The sequence below is a fragment of the Rhinatrema bivittatum genome, chromosome 8 (assembly GCF_901001135.1).
Source record: "Rhinatrema bivittatum chromosome 8, aRhiBiv1.1, whole genome shotgun sequence".
NCBI classification, from domain to species: domain Eukaryota; kingdom Metazoa; phylum Chordata; class Amphibia; order Gymnophiona; family Rhinatrematidae; genus Rhinatrema; species Rhinatrema bivittatum.
The window spans coordinates 235,166,552-235,187,598 of NC_042622.1; the positions used below are offsets into that span (position 1 = coordinate 235,166,552).

The 21,047-nt window shown below is 45.5% G+C and overlaps 1 protein-coding gene across 1 annotated transcript in view; it reads right to left on the minus strand.

Moving 5' to 3' along the window:
• Positions 1-21,047, minus strand: part of ARHGEF18 (Rho/Rac guanine nucleotide exchange factor 18) — a 352,051-nt gene that overhangs the window by 104,997 nt on the left and 226,007 nt on the right. The window contains exons 11-12 of the mRNA XM_029614138.1: positions 10,261-10,337; positions 9,198-9,261 (exon numbers count right to left, since the gene is read on the minus strand). Of these exons, the coding sequence (XP_029469998.1) occupies positions 9,198-9,261; positions 10,261-10,337 (141 nt within the window). The remainder of the gene's footprint in view (positions 1-9,197; positions 9,262-10,260; positions 10,338-21,047) is intronic.

A 21,047-nucleotide genomic window follows, 5' to 3' on the forward strand; every position in this document is an offset into this window, starting at 1 on the left:
GCCAACGAGCAGAAGACCCGCCGAAAGCTGAAGCCAGGGCTTGGAAAGGGCTACCACAGAAACACCCCGTGTGGTTTCTGTGAATATTGCCCAGCTGACGGCAGTGCAATATTCAAACACACACACGCAATGCCTCCGAAACAGGCAGCAGTGCCGTTCCAGGAGGCAAAGCGCTGGAAAATCTCACACAAACATTTTTATTCCTCAAATAAGATACAGAACACTTTTTTTTTTAGGGGGGGGGTTGCCCTATTTTAATTCAAGTATTAGTTGCCTGGTTTTCCATCCTCCCCCTTCTTTTACGTTGGCTTCCAGATCCAACTGGGTCAAAGAAGCATCACTTTGTCAATCAATCACGGCAAACAACTCTAAGAGCACAAGCTCTTATATAATCCAAAAGTCCACTGACAGGAAAACAGCCAAAGAAACTTGATCGCAAACAGTAAAGCTGAGAAGTGCATACATATAAATATCGGTTGGTCATCAAAGCTGTGGGGGATTCTAGAGAAAACCAGAACTTTCCCGGGCTGCAAGACCTTTTACAAAAGCATTATCCTGAGGGTGACATACAGGAACGTTCGAGAACGCAGGGGTCCCTTCTACAGATGGAGTTCTGAGCACTCGCCTGCGTCTTCTCTGGATAATTCTGAATGGACTGCAGCCCACAAAGTCCCAGTTACCATATACCAGAGGAATGATAAAACAGCAAAGTGCACCCAAGGCATCTTTGTTTCACTGCCACCATGGAACAGCACGTTTTCATTTTTGCAAAAAAGAGAGATCCCTGAAGGGAGGGGACCCCAACACTCTCCTAATGGAGCCCTCTGCCCACACCCCGCGGGGTTAAAGCTGCCAGCAGAGCACGCCTTGTATGTAATTTGCACCAACCCCGTGCCCTGCTGGGATTTCAAATTGCTGGCCGTCTGCTTATCATCCTCGGCCACCCTGGCAGGGGAGGGGAGGGGATGCAGGCGATCCATCCTTACCCCCCCTTTCCTAAGCATTCACTGGTGCTGGGCTCAAGCAACTCGGACAGCTGCAACCTTCAAAACAGGCTGCTGCGAGAACACACTGACCCCTCTGTATCCCTTTCAGTGAACAAAGATGCTTACATAAAGCAGACGACGGGAACAACAAAACCCAGATAGGCATCCGCAAATCTAAAGTCCGATGGGATCTTCCCTGGCCATCCACCAGTGCTCTGACACACAGCAGCACCGGTAAACCAAACATTTCTAGTCAGGCCCTGCTTTTGAACTACGATGAAATGCCTAAATCAGAACAGGCTCACGATGCAATTCAGAACCTTCCTGCAGGATTTCATTTTTTTTGTTTTGCCCAAAATAAAACTTTACACACCTTGGCCCTTAGGCCGGAAATGTAGGATTTCAAATGCACAAGGAACCTAAGATGTTCTGGCAACCGTTGCATGAGCTGCAATGCCAGAATTCAATTAGCAGCGGGGTCTGTCTGGCAGGCTGCGAGTACAGTAATAACTAGAAGTCCTAGGAGCTTACATAGCCGGGTTTGTCTGGCAGGTTGGACGTTTGGGCAATGGCTACACTAGTCCTGGTATCTATTTACGGTTAGAAGTGGGAAGGGTGCTGAGTGTGAGCCAAGTGGGAGAAATTCTACCCAATCTGCTCTTCTACCCAAGATGATAGAAAAGGGGCCAATGCAAAAAGCTAAGCATTAAAGCTGTATGCTGAAATTCAGCACACCATTTCTTACTGCTCAAGCTAAATATATATATTTTTTTTTTAACTCCCAATGCAGTAAGCTAATAGTATACTAATGCATCATGATTTTAAAAATGTGCACAAACCACAAAATGTGCCCCAAAAAAGGCTTAACACACAAAACATGATTTTATGTGCATAACTCATATTTAAATGTGCAGAAAACACGGTTTATGTGCACAAATCATGCACACAAAAATTGCTTTCTGTACAGAATCGTGTTTTCTACTGGGCACTAGGACTCCAGCTTCCTAGTGAACTTTTAACCCCTAGTCTGAGGCAGAGTAAAGGTGAATTTTAAAAGCCCGGCGTGTGCACTGATTAGGGGATGTGTGAATAAGTCAGGCTTGCGCACGCAGGGCAGATTTTAAAAGCGTGAGCCAGAAATGTGCGCACAAATACTTGTGTGTCCCGGTGCACGACAAGGCCCCCCCCCTGCTGCATAACTTTCCTTTTGCTATGGATGATGTGCAAGTTACAACATAAAAAAAATGAGCCATGTCCGAGGGGTTTAAAGGGTCTGGGGTAACTGGGGGGGGGGGTTGCAGGACCTGTTGAACTGGTAAACTGGAAATGGCGGGGGCACGCACGTGGCCAGACTATTTTATAACACGTGCACGTGTGCTATAAAACGGCCATGGCCTGGGCGCGGTGCTGAAAGCCACTCAGGTTCCGGTGCTGAGAAAGCACGGGGTAAGCCAGCGCACCTCTCTGCACCGGCAGGTAATGGGCAATGCCATCGTTAGCATGGGAATTTCCGGGCCAGGCCCCACCTTACATGCATACTGTCGTGTGCACGTTCTGTGTGCGCGCATAAGTCCCTGCTGCATTGGCAGTAAAGTCTGTGCACAACTGATAAATAAATTGTGCATTCTGACACCAACGCACCTTATTGCGTCGGCCTCAAGATAAGCAAGACAACAAAAACTGCCTTGGGCAAGGAGAGCGACCTTGCAAGCTGCTGATATGCATTCCTAGCAGTGTGGACATAACCAGGTTGACTGGATGAGGTTAGCCAGCCACTATGTTACACAATTGCTATATTCCTGGCCTGCTTTGTAGTTTTGAATCCTCACCCCCAGGTTAAGTCACCAGAGTAACACTTTACCACATGACCCAGTCAGGAAAAAAAAAAGTCTTACACCCTTCTTAAATTTTATTTTATTGGCTTTTATATACCGGTATTCGTAGGGACATCATACCGGCTTACATAAGAACAGTTGGTCTGAAATTACATAATAACAGGGAGAAGGAACTGGGGAGGGGATAACTTAAGAGCAGCGTAGAATGAGAGGTAAACAACAACAAGAGGTAAACTTTGAGAAATCTTAACATGGGGGGGGGGGGGGGAATGTATCATACAGTAGCAGTGCATGGGAGGGCATTGTGAGAGGAGGAACTATTCTGGGAAAGCACATTTAAATAACCAGGTTTTTAATTTCTTCTTGAATTTGATGGTGCATGGTTCGAGGTGCGGGGTGGGGGGAAGAGCGTTCCAAAGGGACGGGCCAGCCAATTGTGAGGGGCGCGGTCACGTGTGAAGGAGAGGCGGACTGTTTTAAGTGAGGGTACGATTAGGGTACCTTTCTTGGCAGTTCTGGTAGATTGGTAAGGGTTAAATGGGAGTCGAGCCAGTTAGAGTTGTGAACATGGAGGGATTTAATGTATAATGGTCAGAGAGTTTTGTAGTGGATAGGGGAGAGAATCGGGAGCCAGTGCAGCTCTTTGAGGATGGGGGGTAATGTGTTCACATTTGCGGGTATTTGAGAGGATTCGTGCAAGTAGCATTCTGCAGCATCTGTAGCGGTTTTATCGCAGAGTATGGGAGCCCCAGGAACAGGGCGTTACAGTAATCCCAATTTTGTGGTAATGGTGGCTTGGATCACTGTGCGGAGGTCTTGGGTGTATAGCAAGGGTTTCAATTTTAAGATATTAAGCTTGAAAAAACCTTCCTTAAGAATGGAGTTAACGTATTTCTTCATGCTTAATTGTTGATCGAGGAGAACTCAAAGATCTCTTACAGATGGTTGAGAGGTGGTAATGTTGAGCTTGGGATCACTGGATAAGGGGGGGGGGGGGGAGAGGGGAGAGGGGGAGGAGATAAGCAGGAGTTCGATTTGGTTGGTGTTGAGAGCAAGGTGGAGGTTGGTGAGCAGTGAGTTAATGGCTGATAGGCAGTTCTCCCAATGGCTTAGCGCTTCAGATATAGAGCTGTGGATAGGTATAATTATCTGAACATCATCGGCATATAGACAGAACTTGAGGTTAAGGTCAGAGAGGAGCTGGCATAGAGGGGTCAGGTAGATATTGAATAGGGTTGATGAAAGTGATGAGCCTTGTGGGACACCTTGTTGCAAAGGGTGAGAGGAAGATATGGAGTCTCCAATTTTAACTGAGAACTTTCTGTTTGAGAGACAGGATTTGAATCAGGCAAGGGCAAGGCCTGTGATGCCAATGTTTTCTAGGTGGACAAGGAGGCGGTTATGCCTAATGGTGTCAAAGGCAGAGGAGATATCGAGGAGGGCGAGAATGTAGCTGTGACCTTGGCCCATGCCTCTGAGGAGGTGGTCGGATAGAGTGAGGAGTAACGATTCCGTGTTAAAATGTTTCCAGAATCTGAAATGCCCATCATGGAAACGTGACGGACATCTACTTTTCAGTCCCTTCCTCTCCCTTCATGGAAACGTGACGGACATCTACTTTTCAGTCCCTTCCTCTCCCTTAGAGATCCCCCTGGGCTTGTTCCATGCTTTCTGTCCTGGTCTGGGAGGCTGTTGCATGCATCCACTGCCCTTTCTGTAAAGAAATATTCCTTTAGATTCCTCCTCTGTCTGCTCTCCTTCACTCTCATCCCATGTCCCTTTGTTTCAGAGCCCATTTTTTCATTGAAAGAGGTGCACCGCCTGTGCAGCGAGACCTTGAAAGCATTTTAAATGTTTCTATCCTATCTCCTTTTGTCTTTCCACGTTTCAGACTTTTAAGTCTGTCCCAATATGCTGTGTGATGAAGACCTCTGACCATTTTATTAGGCACCCTCTGGCCTATTTGGTTTATATCACACAGATAAGATTTGGCATCACCGTCGATTGGATTTCAAAAAGGAACACTGATGAACAGAGGGAATTTGGTTTCCCTCCTATCGATTATTTTTCTACCTGCAAACTTTCCTCCTAATCCTCTGGTCTTTCAGCTCAATCGGCTACAGTGCCATCAGGGAAGAGAGGTGGAAATCTCAGTTTTTATATCCCCCTTTCAACTCTGAGCTGGAAGTGACCAAAGGCTGCTGCTTCCCTTGGGAACCCTGGCTACAATGAACCCTCCCCAAGTCCGGCCACTAGGTGATGCTGCCGAGTGGTGGCTAAAGATCTGCAGAGGACCAGAAAGCCTAAGTCAGGAACCAAAGCCAGCTCTGGCAGTCAGTGAGCCACTGGCCGGCCCGCCGCCTCCTCCTCTCAGCTCTGCTCTCTTTTGTCCTGTGTTTTTATTTCATCTGTCTTGTGTCACTTTGCCCTGAATAAAGTACAGGAGGATCGATAAGCCCCCTGCTGCCAACCTCTGCTATCCATTTTCAGGTCTCTGACAAGACTGGAACTGTTAACGCAAAAGCTCCCAATGCTCTGCGTCAGGAGTTTTTTTTAAATCATCTAGTTTTTAGGACAGCATTCTGTTTTCTGGATCTTACCAGAACGAGCCAGTAAAGGAGAAGAGGAGGCAGCAGCAACATGAACACACAAAAATAAAATATTAAAAAAAAAGTTACAACTGAAATCAGTTTCTAGAAAAATGGTATATTTTGGTAAAGAAAACAAAAAAAACCAACAAAAGAGGGCCATGAGTTTTGAAACCAGGAACGTTCTGCATGCATGCTGGATTGCATTTCTGTTTGCCATTAGGTTAATGTGACTTTTGTCTTTTTTCCTCCCAGTGACCATAGAGATGGCTCCAGAATCCTTCCCTCATTTATACACAACCATATTTCATAAAACAAACAAAAATTGAGAAATAATGCCAAGCCTTCACAGTTGTAAAATGATTACAGGAAGGATTCTGACTTATCGGGAGATTCTAAATACTGGTGGGAAGAGTTCAGGTACAGCATGGAGTTTGTTTTCTTTTAACAGAAGCTCATATCTGCCATACACTGAAAAAGGAAAGCCCATGGATGTATTCTCTCTGCCAATTCAGAGACCTTTCTAAGGGACCAGCAGCAGCAGCAGTTTTCACGTGCACGACCTTGTGCCTAATTTCCAGCCCCTGGCTGGGCCGAGGCTGCCACAATCTCAGCCCTCCCCACCCCCACTAAGTAAAGAGAGGAGGGGTCCCAGCTGGGGGAGAGAGGAGTGCATGCATACCAGGCTCCAGAGGAGGGTGGGAGAATACCAATGGGGTAAAGCTACATTTCCCTCCATTTCCCCTGAAACGTAATTGAACAATAAAGGGATATTTTATTTGAAAAATACATGAAAAATAATTTGGCAAATGCAGATATCTTTACGTATGTTTTTGGTTTAATTTTAGTGCTGCAAAATGAATTAACAGTGGGGAAAAAAATCAAAACAAGAAGAAACCAGAGAAGGAGTGGGCTGATAACCAGGGCTCTAATCCCACTTCCCTCGTGTTCTTGGGGAAGTTACTAATGTGAACAGCTCACATTAGGAATGCAACGTCAAGTCAATGAAAGGATACCAAGGGCTCAAAATCACGGAGGAAAATCCACCTGGAGATTAAAGTTCGCTCTTTTGGAGGTGCCTAGCTAAGCTTTATTGCTATTCTGGACATATTTTGATTTTCTGGTGTCTGCTAGGATAAAATATTACTTTCCAGGAGGATTTGAACATAATTAACCAGCGTTATCCCTCACTCGCACATGGCGATGGACCTGCTCCTGCTAAAACTGTTCTGTGGCCAGCTCACAGATAAAGTCTGAATTTACCTTCCAAAAAGGTGCAGAGGGTTAGGTGACTTGAGAATCACGGGGACAGTTTTGAAGTGGTTTGCGACTTTTCTTTCAGGCTAGACGGGGTGATTGCATTTCTGAACAGACTCGCTCGACTTGTGGGGGTGCCCCAGAGTTTGGCGCTCTCCCAGTTAGTTTTTCTTTTGTTTTCAGCTTCTTTAGCCACCTTAATTCAAGGGTTTGGCTTCAGTAGTGTTTGTTATGCAGATGGTATACAAGTCATTTCTTTTTTTATAGATCCCAAAAGCAATATTTTTTAAATGTAACGACTGTCTTGATGCACTAGCTTCCTGGCTGTTCAATCACAATCTAAAGGTCAATCCGCATTGGTCAGAGGACATATGGCTTTCTAGGCACTCAGGGGTACATATTCAGCCGCTGAGCGGCTAGATAAGTTTTAACCAGATATCCAGTTGAGTTAATCAGATCGGTGTATTTAGCGTGGCAGTGCCACTGAATATACCCAGCTATCTTAAATGTTAGCCAGATATGTATATCCGACTAACTTTAGACCCGCCTCCAGTGTGGTCAGCGTTAGCTGGTTAGGTTCACCGGCTAACTCTGCTCCTCCCCAGAACACCCACCGCCCACCCCAGGAATGTCCCGGACATATCTGGCTAAATTCTAGCTGGATAAAGAGTTACCCAGTTAGATTTAGCCAGATAAGTTGCTGAATATTGCGGCTTTTTAATAATCTACCCCTCAGAGACTGATAAGCTGGCTCCCAAAACGAAGGGTACCGAGGCGTCTTTAGTGGGAGTTGTTAAAGTTCTAGGTATTAACCTTGATAGGGCTTTATCAACGTCGAATCAGATTCCCACCTAACAAAGTTAGGGGCAGATTTTCAAAGGGATACGCGCGTACGCCCCCCCTCCCCCCGAAAACCTGCCCCAAGCTCCCCCTGCGCGCGCCGAGCCTATGTTGAATAGGCTCGGCGGCGCGCGTAAGTCCCGGGGCTTTCCTGGGGGATGTGTCGGGGGGCGTGTCGCAGCAGTGCATCATCCGGGGGCAGGGCCACGGGCGTGGTTCCGGCCCGGGGAGTTTCAGAGGCGCGGCCGAGGCCTCCGAAACTGCTCCTGGGCCAGGGAATCGCGCGCCGGCAGGCGTAACTTTGCCAACAAAGGTAGTGGGTAAGAAAGTTCCCTCCAAGGCCGCTCTGATTTCGGCGTGCGCAGGCTGGCGATTTTGCGCAGCCTTGAGCGCGCCGACCTCGGATTTTAAAGGATACACGCGGCTACGCACGTATCTATTAAAATCTGGTGGGCGTACTTTATTAAAATCTACCCCATGTGTTTTTCCCAACCATAGTTGGGGAAAGTCAGAGCTCGTAACGGTTACCTGTGCTCTTATGTGCCGCAGCTCCTTTGAGGCGACTGCAATTACTTTACAATACTGCCACTGGAGTAAGCTTTGGGGTTTCGAAGTTTCGGCAATTCACTCTGCTTCTTAAAGAACTTCACTGGCTTCCAGTAGGAGCCAGAGCAGTTTTTAAACTTCTTACTCTTACACAGAGGACAGTATTTAGAGGAGTACCCGTTTATTTAAACAGTTTACTAGTTCCCTGTCAATCCTCTCAATGAGAACTTTTCTGGCCCCCCTCACCGGGAGAAAGTGGGTCAGAACACACAAGGATGACAGCGTTTCACCATCAGGCACCTTTTACTGTGGAATTCACTTTCATTAAATTTGTAGTAGAAAAGAATTATTTGAAATTTAGGAAACTTGTCAAGGCCTGGTTATTTGCTGAGATGTTTCAGGATTAATGTGTCATTTTAGAGTTTTTAGTTTATGACTTTGGTTTTCTATTTTATTACATTTTACTAAGAATTTTCATCTTTTACACATAGGCTTCAGGTTTTTATATATTTTTTTTTATTTGTATTTCTATTGTATTACAATTGTAATTTTTGAATATAATATTTGCCTTAACGTACATTATTTGGCTTTTATAGAAAATTGGTATATTAAATAAAGATTACCATAAACAGCGTTATATTGGGGCGTTTGTATGGTCATTTGGTCATTTATATAGGGTATCAATAGGAGTAGCTGAAGAGAGATCAGAATACTGCCTTCTGTTCACCAGCGTTCAACCCCGGCTGTCTCCAGGAAGGAGCCATCACACCAGTATCATCCCGGACAGATGTGTCTTATCTGTCCTTGAAACACTTCCAACAATCAAGCTTGCCCGTCTAGTTAGAAAGTTCTTCCTAAAACCTATCACTATGGTCCTCTGATAATTTGGTAGGATGCTATCATCAAAACAGAGAAGATATCCCACAGCAAGCTGAACTGGGAAGCATTCCTAGGCCCCGATGCTCCATAGATGCCTTTTCCCTTTAAAGGCAAACAATGTCATTTGAAAGAGATTGTAGGGGCAAAGGAAACCCATTCAGAGACAAGGGAGGATGGGGGATATGGGGTGAGGGTTGATAACGTTCCTAGAACTCTCCGTGAGTGGAACCAACATTATCTGAACAAAAATCTCTAATCGTACAAACCTTGGTAGAAACAGTTTGAGGAACTTTGAGGAGATCCGCTAGGCCGGTACTGCAAATCCTTTTGCTATGAAAGAAAAAAAAAACCAAACAAATCACAAAAAAAATACAAAAACCCAACCCCACAACATTTTGCCACAGCTTTGTTACCAGTTTGCAACCAGAACTGGAAACCAATATTCAAAGTCTTCAATACTGAGAGGCTGGGAAGGTTTTATTACAGTTTAGATTCCTCCTTCTGAATCTATGGTCTCTTCAGGGTGTAGCGATCTCAAGACATAACAATGCTTCTGACATCCCTCAAGTTAAAAACAAAAAAGTCCAGTTTTATGGCTCAAAGGGAAATGAACAGCAACCTCGCACAACTCCAGGGCTCAGCTCTCTGCTGAAAGAGCCACGCGTCGCTGTCCTTCTGCATCATCATGTCCGGTCATGCATGGAGCTCTTAGTACGGAGGCACTTGGGGGGGAGAAGCCTTGAGAAAGACAGAGAGGAGCAGGGATGCACAGTGAGGAGCAGGGATGCACAGTGAGGAGCAGGGATGCACAGTGAGGGCTCCCAGAGGCTGGCACGGTGCAGAGCAAGCCGAAGCCTGCCCCAGATCTTTTAAAATTAAAAAAAGCACACATCACAGAGCCAACACCCACTTAATCTGAATTAGGGATTTTGCTAAATAAGACCTGCTGAGAATGATAATTGATTTTATGACCACCAGAGTACATGCACGTAAAAGAACGTTAGCAATCCTATGGCCTTCATTTTCCAGCCTGTTGTAAGACTTATTATAATGAACAATATGGCTTAAGGATTATGCACCGGTCAGCTCTGGCTTCTGGTTTATTTGGTTCCTTTTTCTAACATTAAGCGCAAAAAAATATATATATAAAAAGCACCTTGGAGCCGACCGGCACAGTCATTTCCATTAGTGCTCATTTTTGCCGGCAATCAGCGACGATCCTGATGCATTGTCTGCCACAGAGCCTATCAGACAGTACAAACTGCAAAATAATTAGATTTTCTTTCCATTTCTGGAAGCCAAAAAATAAAACTGAAAGGAAGAACCTGCCTTGAGTTTGCTGCTGCTGCCGCCGCTGCAGTCTGTCAGTAGTGACTTACAGGTTTTGTGGACGTTCACAGCACAATCTATAAACAAGAAAAAGGTGCAGACACAAATAAGGACCATAGTACAAGAACAGATACCTGGTGCTAGAATGTTTTTGCAGGATACAGGTTTACACTGCCCTTAGATAAAACGTGCATCTTTCTTTTGGGCCACACTCAGAACCACCACCACATTTTCAAACAGCACCATCACCTCTTTCAGAACACGCAAGACAAAAAGCAAAAAAAATACACAAAGACAAGAGTTACGAGTCTCTTACACTTCTGTACAGAGCAAACTGACTGAAAATGCCTTGCTGGGACTTAAGGATCTGGGTCCTTTTCGCCAGTCCCATGAAGGCAAGCCCTTACTTACACACTCCTCTCTCACATTCAAAGGCAGCTTCTGGTGAGCAAACATCAAGGCTGCTTGACAAGTGCATTTTGAATAAACTGCACTAGAGAGCTAGCGATCCAGCGGGTTTTATGACATCATAGCGGCAAGTAATTTGGGCAGCTCACAGGGGCCTTATGGTCTTCAGCTGCCATCGTGTTCTGTGTTTCTCTCTAAGACATCACTGGTAAAGGTAATCCAACTCCCAAACTGGTAATCCAACTCCCAAACCAACCAATTCCCTGGCAATAAGGGGATGCTTTTATTTCAATGCTTTTAGAATTTATTCTTTTGGTGTGAGGCTAGGGTGTCTCACAATCTAAAAAGGATTTCCCACTAATTGCTGTACAGGGTATTCTGCAGAAGGAATCGGTCTCAAAAGCCCATGTACTATGACTCCTTTTCTGGCTGGCCCTTAAAAAAAAAAGGGTCACAGTGCCCTAAGACTAGTTTTTTTCCCCAAGACTGTCCTGGCTACCAGAATTATACCTTAAACTGGTGCAATCTGTGGTGTGCAAATGAGGCAGTCAAACCAAGCATAACGGGAATCTTTTGGGGCTCTCTGACAAAAAGCTCACCATTTTCACCTGACAGCAGTAATCGAGCATGCGGCCCGTCCAGTCTGCCCAACCTTACAAATGCTCAAATCTACGACCCCTACCACTGCCCTCTGCTTGGAAGGTCGCTCCATGCATCCTCCACCCTCTCTTAATAATATTTCCTTAGATTACTCCCAAGTCTAGCGCCTTACATCCTCAATCTTTCAGCCCCTTATTCCTGGCCTGCACTGAGGCCTCGGCGGTATGTAAACGTGTATCATATCTCCTCTATCCTGCCTTTCCTCAAGGGCAGGAGTAGGCAACTCCAATCCTAGAGTGCTGCACACTCCTGTTTGAAGGATATCCCCAAGGAATAGGCATACAATAGAGGCAAGGCATGTTCCTTGGAGATATCCTGAAAACCAGTGCTTCTGGTACTCCAGGACCACAACTGCCTACTGCCTCTTTTCTAGGGTATATAGGTTTAGATCTTTAAGTCTGTCCCCATATGTTTTACAATGAAGACCACTGAGCATTTTAGTAGCCACCCTCTGGGTCAACTCCATCCAGTTTATGTTCTTTTGAAGGTGCGGTCTCCAAAAGTGTTCATGGGATTCCAAATGAAGTCTCTCCAGGAACATTTACTGGGGCATAAGAACATAAGAAAATGCCATACTGGGTCAGACCAAGGGTCCATCAAGCCCAGCATCCTGTTTCCAACAGTGGCCAATCCAGGCCATAAGAACCTGGCAAGTACCCAAAAACTAAGTCTATTCTATGTAACCATTGCTAATGGTAGTGGCTATTCTGTAAGTGAACTTAATAGCAGGTAATGGACTTCTCCTCCAAGAACTTATCCAATCCTTTTTTAAACACAGCTATACTAACTGCACTAACCACATTCTTTGGCAACAAATTCCAGAGTTTACTTGTGCGTTGAGTAAAAAAGAACTTTCTCCGATTAGTTTTAAATGTGCCCCATGCTAACTTCATGGAGTGCCCCCTAGTCTTTCTACTATCCGAAAGAGTAAATAACCGATTCACATCTACCCGTTCTAGACCTCTCATGATTTTAAACACCTCTATCATATCCCCCCTCAGTCGTCTCTTCTCCAAGCTGAACAGTCCTAACCTCTTTAGTCTTTCCTCATAGGGGAGTTGTTCTATTCCCCTTATCATTTTGGTAGCCCTTCTCCATCGCAATTATATCTTTTTTGAGATGCGGCGACCAGAATTGTACACAGTATTCAAGGTGCGGTCTCACCATGGAGCGATACAGAGGCATTATGACATTTTCCGTTTTATTCATCATTCCTTTTCTAATAATTCCCAACATTCTGTTTGCTTTTTTGACTGCCGCAGCACACTGCACCGACGATTTCAATGTGTTATCCACTATGACACCTAGATCTCTTTCTTGGGTTGTAGCACCTAATATGGAACCCAACATTGTGTAATTATAGCATGGGTTATTTTTCCCTATATGCATCACCTTGCACTTATCCACATTAAATTTCATCTGCCATTTGGATGCCCAATTTTCCAGTCTCACAAGGTCTTCCTGCAATTTATCACAATCTGCTTGTGATTTAACTACTCTGAACAATTTTGTGTCATCTGCAAATTTGATTATCTCACTCGTCGTATTTCTTTCCAGATCATTTATAAATATATTGAACAGTAAGGGTCCCAATACAGATCCCTGAGGCACTCCACTGTCCACTCCCTTCCACTGAGAAAATTGCCCATTTAATCCTACTCTCTGTTTCCTGTCTTTTAGCCAGTTTGCAATCCACGAAAGGACATTGCCACCTATCCCATGACTTTTTACTTTTCCTAGAAGCCTCTCATGAGGAACTTTGTCAAACGCCTTCTGAAAATCCAAGTATACTATATCTACCGGTTCACCTTTATCCACATGTTTATTAACTCCTGAATTTTTTTTAGCTGACTATTCCTCTCCCTATACATCCAAGCATCTTTCTGTTTTTTTGCCATCACCTTACCCACCTGTTTGGCCACCTTAAGATCATCAGAAACCAGTGCCCCCAGAGCTCACCACCTTAAGATAGTCAGAAACCAGTGCCCCCAGAGCTCACCACCTTAAGATAATCAGAAACCAGTGCCCCCAGAGCTCACTACCTTAAGATCGTCAGAAACCACTGCCCCCAGAGCTCACTACCTTAAGATAATCAGAAACCAGTGCCCCCAGAGCTCACCACCTTAAGATAATCAGAAACCAGTGCCCCCAGAGCTCACTACCTTAAGATCGTCAGAAACCAGTGCCCCCGGACCTCACTACCTTAAGATAATCAGAAACCAGTGCCCCCAGAGCTCACCACCTTAAGATCATCAGAAACCAGTGCCCCCAGAGCTCACCACCTTAAGATCATCAGAAACCAGTGCCCCCAGAGCTCACCACCTTAAGATAGTCAGAAACCAGTGCCCCCAGAGCTCACCACCTTAAGATCATCAGAAACCAGTGCCCCCAGAGCTCACTACCTTAAGATAGTCAGAAACCAGTGCCCCCAGAGCTCACTACCTTAAGATCATCAGAAACCACTGCCCCCAGAGCTCACCACCTTAAGATAGTCAGAAACTACTGCCCCTAGATTTCACTTTTGTTTCGTGCTTAGAAGAATTTCACCTCCAGATTGTACTCCTCCCTTGGGTTTTTGTAGCTGAAATGCATGACCCTGCAGTTTTTTTTTTAGCATTAAACTTAGCTGCCAGACTCTAGACCATTGCTCAAGCTTCATTAGATCCCTCCTGTTTTCCACACCTTCTTGTGTGCTTACCCTATTGCAAGATTTTGTCATCATCCACAAAAAGACAAACCTTTCCCAATCAGCCTTCCACAAAATCACTTACGAAAATTCCCTGGGGGAATTCTGCGCAACTGTGCCATGCAGAATTTGTGCAGAACTCCCCCAGCCCAGATTTTGCCTTTCACGGCACAATTTTGCCCCAATACAGAAAGGGTCCTGCAAGGAGCCACTGCAGCCAGAGCCAGTGCAAGAGTATTTGACAACCTAGGCGAACCTTCGCTCATGCACACCCCCCTCCCCCTAACTTACCTACTGGCAGCAGCTTCAATGCCGTGCACCCTCCTACTGGCAGCAGCTTCAATGCCGTGCACCCTGCTACTGGCAGCAGCTTCAATGCAGTGCACCCTGCTACTGGCAGCAGTGGCTCCCTTCTTTGGCAAACCTGGCTCTGGCACAGCAGCCGTCTGGGTTTCATGTTGGCAGGATTTTGCTGCCCCCAAACCTCTGGTGCTCTAGGTGACCGCCTAATTTGCCCAATAGAAGCACCGGCCCTGACTGCAGCAGAATCCAGGAAAAGTGCAGAACCGAGCTCTGTGAGCCTCCTGGAAGACGGAGCACCACGGAAGAGCAGGGAGGGCTCTGTGAGCCCCTGAAACAGGAGCCAGTGGTGAGAACAGACCTGCGAGCCCGCTGGAAAGAGGAGCCGCACAGCCTGCTCACGAGTGGCAATATAAACAGCCTGCAGGATGGACCAGAACATTTGAGTTCTGGATCTTGAGGGCAACGGCAACAGCAGCAGGAGGAGGAGGAGCCAAAGCAAAGCCAGTGCCGGGAGGTTAGACTGCCCAACCAGTGGGTCCTCAGGCTTCAGACAGGCCACTACTTGCATTCGTGTCTCTGCTGGCATCCGGCTGTCAAGCTGGACCGATACATTTTTTTTTGATCCATGCAAACCCAGTTCCTTTTTTTGTTTTCAGATTAATCTTGTCTTCATCCTCTTCGCAACACGTCCTAAGCCTGAATCCTCTCCCTCCTCCAATTAACCGCCATCCCCTCAATCCCGTATTTCCTGCCCTCTCCTAGTCCTCACACCCTCCTATAATCCCATCTCCCCCCATGCAGGGCCCTCTTACTGATGTCTCCTCCGCATACACTTCCTTTTCCCCCAATCCAGGGCCCTCTAACCCATCCTACATTCTCTCCCTCCTCCATCTTGAGCCCTTTCCCTATTCAACCTATCATTCATACCGTCACACTCCTCTGTGGCATGAAATGTAGAAACTGAGAAACATGATGGCAGAAAGAGACCATCGGCCCATCCACACAGCTGCTCAGCTCCACAATCCCTACCTCTCCCTCAGAGATCCCCTGCTTTCTGTCCTCGTCTCCACCACCTCCACTGGGAGGCAGTCACATGCACCAATGACCTCTCAAAGAAAGACTTCCTTAGGTTAGCCGGTCTCATCCTCATCACAGTCCTTTGAAGGAGACCTGCCTCCCGTGCACTGCACCTTGGAGGTAATTACATGTTTTTATCATATCCCCCCTATTCTACCTTTCCTCTAGGGCAGTGGTTCTCAAACCTTCCCATCATGACACACCTGACAGGCCACACTCACATGTGAGACACTGCTCATTACAATTCACAGCGGAAATAAAAAATAAAGGCCCAGTATTACTTTTATTGTTACGAATGACAAGGGAAAGATACATAGACTGCCTCTACAAAAAAAACTGCATAAATAGTAAACCTCCAAACAGCACCAATTTCCAGCATTCAAACAGTAATCACCTTACCTAAGAAAAGGCAACACTGAAAATATTACACCAGGCCTTAAGACACCAATACATCTCCTATTAGGAAAACGGACCAAGTCAGGCTACTATAGAGCCCTACACAGAAACTACACGCCAGCAGAAAACCTCACCTGAATCACATGCTGTCCCTCACCTAACATAGAATAAAGAGACCAAAACGCATAACAAGAAGCATGCAGAAAAAACTGAATTGGAAACTGCAACAAGCCAGGGTCTCTGTATGCAGTGCAACAAAGGGAAAAAAAGAAACATCACCCATCCTTATAAAACAAATCAAGAAATATAAAATCAGTAGCAGTAAAACCATGCTAACAAAAAGAACAGATTATTTAAAAACAGCTGAGTGGAATATCCAGTAATTAAAAACTCATAAAAAATGTCTAGATACCAATAAAATATTTCAAAATAGCAGACACAAAGACCCAGTAATGAAAAATGATACAAAAATGTTTTGCTCTGCATACCTGGGAACGTTTGATATCCAGGTGCCCTGAGATTGTTTTGAATTAGCGGGAGGAGGGGTGGTTTGCTTGGAACTTTCTCCTCTCTCTCTCTCACACTGGCACACAATCGCTCACATATACACATGCTTTTTCTTTCTCACTTATATAGGCTCTTAATTACACATTTACACACATGCTGTCTATCTTTTCACACTTACACAGGCTTTCAGTCACACACATACATGCTGTCTTTTTCTCTCACACACAGACTCTCATTCACAAGCTTACAAACATGCTCTCTCTCTCATTTGCACACAGGCTCTCAATCACATACTCACATGCTCCATCGCCTAAACCAGCTCTCAGTCACACAGACACACATGGTCTCTCTTTTACTTATACACACAGGCTCTTAATCATACATACACATGATCTCTCTCACACACAAAGGATTTCAATCACACACGCATACTCTTTCACACAAACAGGTTCAGAGTCACAAACTTACACATACAGGTTCTCAATCATACACTTACATTCATGCTCTCTCTCAGGCAGGCTCTCAATCACTTACACACTCTCTTTCACGTATACAGGCCTCAATCATTCACATACATGCTGTCACACACACGCTTGCTCATTCACTCACTCCCCCCCCCCCGAACTAGAGGCTGCAGCAGCCTCCTCCACTTCCAGCCCTAAAGTCAGAAGCAACCTCCTTCACTTTCAGCCCTCACGGAGAAAGGAGTCCCATCGGCCGCGGTTGAAGCTCTTATTTTGCTCCGAGCCGCGCTGCCCAGTCTTCTTTTCGTCGGTCCGATTCTGACCACACTAGCATGGTCTCTTCTTCCCGCGCACGCACCCACTGCTCACCACTTCCTCTTCCGGGCCGCGGGGGGTGAGGGGGAAGAAGAGAGCATGCCAGTGCTGCTGACTCCAGCTGTCCTGCCGTGTTCTGCCTGGGCTTTCAGCGTTTTAAGCCCAGGTGGAGGACCTATTTTGCTCAGGTAGGGGGAGCAGCTGGGTCAGCAGGGAACCGGGAAGTGTGGAGACACACCTGCGTGTGCTTGGCGACACACCGGTTGAGAACCACTGCTGTAGGGTACCCAAGTTTATAACAGTCTGTCCCTATATGCTTTACGACGAGGACCATTGACCATGTTAGTAGCTATCTTATAGAGTGTACTGAAATGGAGGACAATGATTAACAGAAATAGTGTTCTTTTCACAAATAAAAGTGCAGAATGTACAAGTTTTGTGTGCATTTTATTTTTTGGAACTGAATTCCCCCAGGATTAAAGGCTGGATCCCTGTGGCACACCATGAGTAATGCCCTTCTCCTCAGAGCAAACTCCATTTCCCACTTCCCATTTGTCACCTGCCACACAACCCGTTTCTATCCCAGACTTGACACTAGGGGTCTATACCAAGGGCACTCAAGTTTATTTAGGAATTGCTATGCAGAACTGTGTCAAAGGCCTTACTGAAATCCATCTAGCGCTCTCCTCTGATCACCCAGTCAAAGAAATTGATCAGATTCATCTGACAAGAGCTACCGCTGCCTCAGATGTTGTAATCCATTGGATTCCAAAAACTGCACTCTCCTTTGTTTTAGCAGGGATTGGGGGGAAAAAAACGAAGGTACACAGATTTCACTTGCATTAACACTATATAGAAACATAGAAATGACGGCAGAAAAGGACCTGCTTTTGGCAGTATCTGCTGCACTGTGCAGCTTACCTCCATGCTTATCAATTTCCCAGCCCTTAAAAGTCAGGGCCCTCGGAAGCTGTTTGAATCTTTCCCTTAACCCTTGCCATGGAAGCAGAGAGCAGTGATGGACCTGCATCAAAAGTATCAGGCTTAGTGATTAAGGGTAATAAAAGCCACGTCCGCAAGTTTCCCCATGTTGATTTGTTCCCCAAACCGTAAACGTTGGGGCCCTTGTTGGTTGCTGTCTGAATCCAATTCCCCTTTTCCTTCTGCCATAGAAGCAGAGAGCAATAATGGAGTTGCATCAACAGCATGAAGACTTATTGGTTAAGGGTAGTAACCGCCACACCAGCAAGTTACCCCCATGCACTCTTTTCCTCATTTCCATCCTCTAACCTTTAGGGATCCACAGTGTTTATCCCTTGCCACTTTGAAATCCTTCACTGTTTTTGTCCTCACCATCTCCTCCGGAAGGGTAATCCAGGCATCCACCACCCTCTCCATGAAGAAATATTTCCAGACGGTGGCTATGAGATGTCCTCCCTGAAGTTTCATTTCATGATTTCTTTCCAGTGGAAAAGGTTTGACAATTGTGCCTCATTAAAACCTTTCAGGTATCTGAAGGTCTGTATCATATGAAGGTCCCTATTCAGCAGGGCAGGAAGTGCGTAAGCTACCTGGATAACTTTGCTCATATATTCAGAGGAATGCAGCCAGTTAAGTGTTCTGCTGAATATACCTGGATAAAGTCCAAGGTATCCAGATAACTTAGGACTGTTCTCTGGCATGATCAGTGTTACCTGGATAACCCGAATATTGGAATAATCTAGCTAGGTTACCCAGGTAAATCAGTATTCGGGGGCAGAGCTAAGTTTTACCTAGATAAATCAGCAACAGTTAGAGCAGTGGGAAATTCTAACCCCATGCTTTGTAAACTTAGCCAGACAAGTTGCTTTGAATATGGACCTTTACAGTCTTATTCATTTCTTTTGAATCTGATAGAAAAACAAAAATCTCTGTATAAAAAGATTAAAATGTCCTATTATGGCTGTAGAAGGCCCCTTTCAAGGCCAATATGTATAGGCAAAGTGTGTGCCTGGCATTCCTAGTCCAGGAGTCAAACAGGCGAGAGAGGAGTTTTGTCCAAGTGCCATGTGAAAGTGTACACAGAGTTTCTACGTGAGGGTTTAAAATAGACTTAGATTTTCACAAAATGTTCAAATCACCCATGCTAGGCCATCTAGTGAGCATTAACTGGACGGTAATTTAATGTTACTCCTTAGAAGCACGTTCTGACTCCTTTCCTGCCACCTAGGAGTGCTCCGTGAATGTATTAAACCTGCAGTAATGCATACCCTGACTAAACAACATCCTAAAGCCTGGCGATAATGTCTTTGCACATCTAAAAATAGCTGGTCCAGAGTCTGGAGCTTCCGAACTCTTACTTTCTTACCAGCAAAGCCCTTCAAGTGGTACTACTAGAAGTAAATTCCTTGCCTGGGCCAGGACCAGCTCGAGATACTTTGGAAGCAGTGTCCACAGTACCGGGGGGACGGAGGAGGCTTAGCTCTATCACTTTATGCTGGTGCACACAGGCCCACACAAGGGCACATTTGTACAAGGCCCCCAAGTGAGAGGGGGGCTCAGCCCGTGTCTTATGAGGGCCAGGTTAAGAAGGAAGGGGACAAATTAAGAGGTGAAAAACACCCAGCATTCTGCGTATGAAGGCTCACGACAGCTGGAAGCTGCTAGGCAAGGAAAAAAAAAGTGAAAAAAAAAAAAAGGCAGCAAAAATAAACAAGCTGAAATACATTATTTGCTGCTGATTTAGAGGGTAGAGCAAAGCCAGGAATTCAGAGTTCCCACCCCAATCCCTCGCCCTGGATACTGTTCAGCCAGTCGGGGGCTGCCCCCGTCCTGCTGTTACATGCATAGACACACAGTCCTGTTCTTCTGTCGGACAGGGCTTCTCCAACCTGTCCCGAGGACTCCACAGTCAGGATTTCAAGACAGCCGAAATGAACAATGAATCCAGTATATGCAAAAATTCCCCTCGTGCATATTCATTGTAGAGATCCTGAAGCCCCCGCTGACTGCGGGATCCCCGGTACAGGTTCAGAAAACCCTGCCTTAGGGAAATCAGAGCTCCAAGCCCACCAATGCACACCAGCGCTGGCTCAGACTGCGAAGGGAAGTGGCAGCTGGGAGAATTCTGGGTTCCTGTTACACTCTGTTCCCTGGGGCACAATAAGAAAGCTCTTTTATTGACACTCTCTGTACGGTTCAATTACATTTTGCTGTACAGCACGGGTAAAGAGTGAGGGAGGAGAAGAAGGAAGCTGACCGTATCGAAACGCTGGCTGCAAGGTGTAAACCATGCAACAGTAATCCATCACAGTTTTTAAAATATGAAAAAAAAAAAAAAAAGTTCATCCACAATGCGTATTGAGCACTATAAAATATTCTGCTAAGCTTGCAAGGCGCTTTCACGTTTCCCTCAGTACACACTGGGTGTTAGAAATCCGAGAGGACGCTTATGCATTTCACTAGCAGTTGTCATTTGCAGTCTCTTTTAAAACATACAGTAGGGTTTTTGGATCCTCATTTCCTTGTGTTCAAGCATTTTTGAAAATCCTGGTTGATGTCAGTAGGGTACACATCAAGGAATAGTACATATACACACATGCATATCTCTAGCCATACATCTAGATATCTATGTCTGTGTGGCACGCGTGTGTATAATTATACACACACACACACACACACTTCTTTGGGTTCTGCAGTTTCTGCTTGCTCCTTTTGCTTCCACATCAATCGGAACTGGCCACTTGTCTATTTTTTTTAATTTAAAAGCTTTATCAACCGCAACACTCCAAATTTCATGGTGGCTTACAACAATCAAAACATTAAAAAAAAAAAAATTCATACAAAGCAAGCACACACACACGTTAATAGTTCAATAAAAATAAACGTCTAGGGCATCACGAGCCATCACGCCTAACTGCATAAGGTTCCCATCCACCCATCCCTAAAACCAGCTAGCCCAAACATTGGGGCAAATATTAGGCACCTCAGAG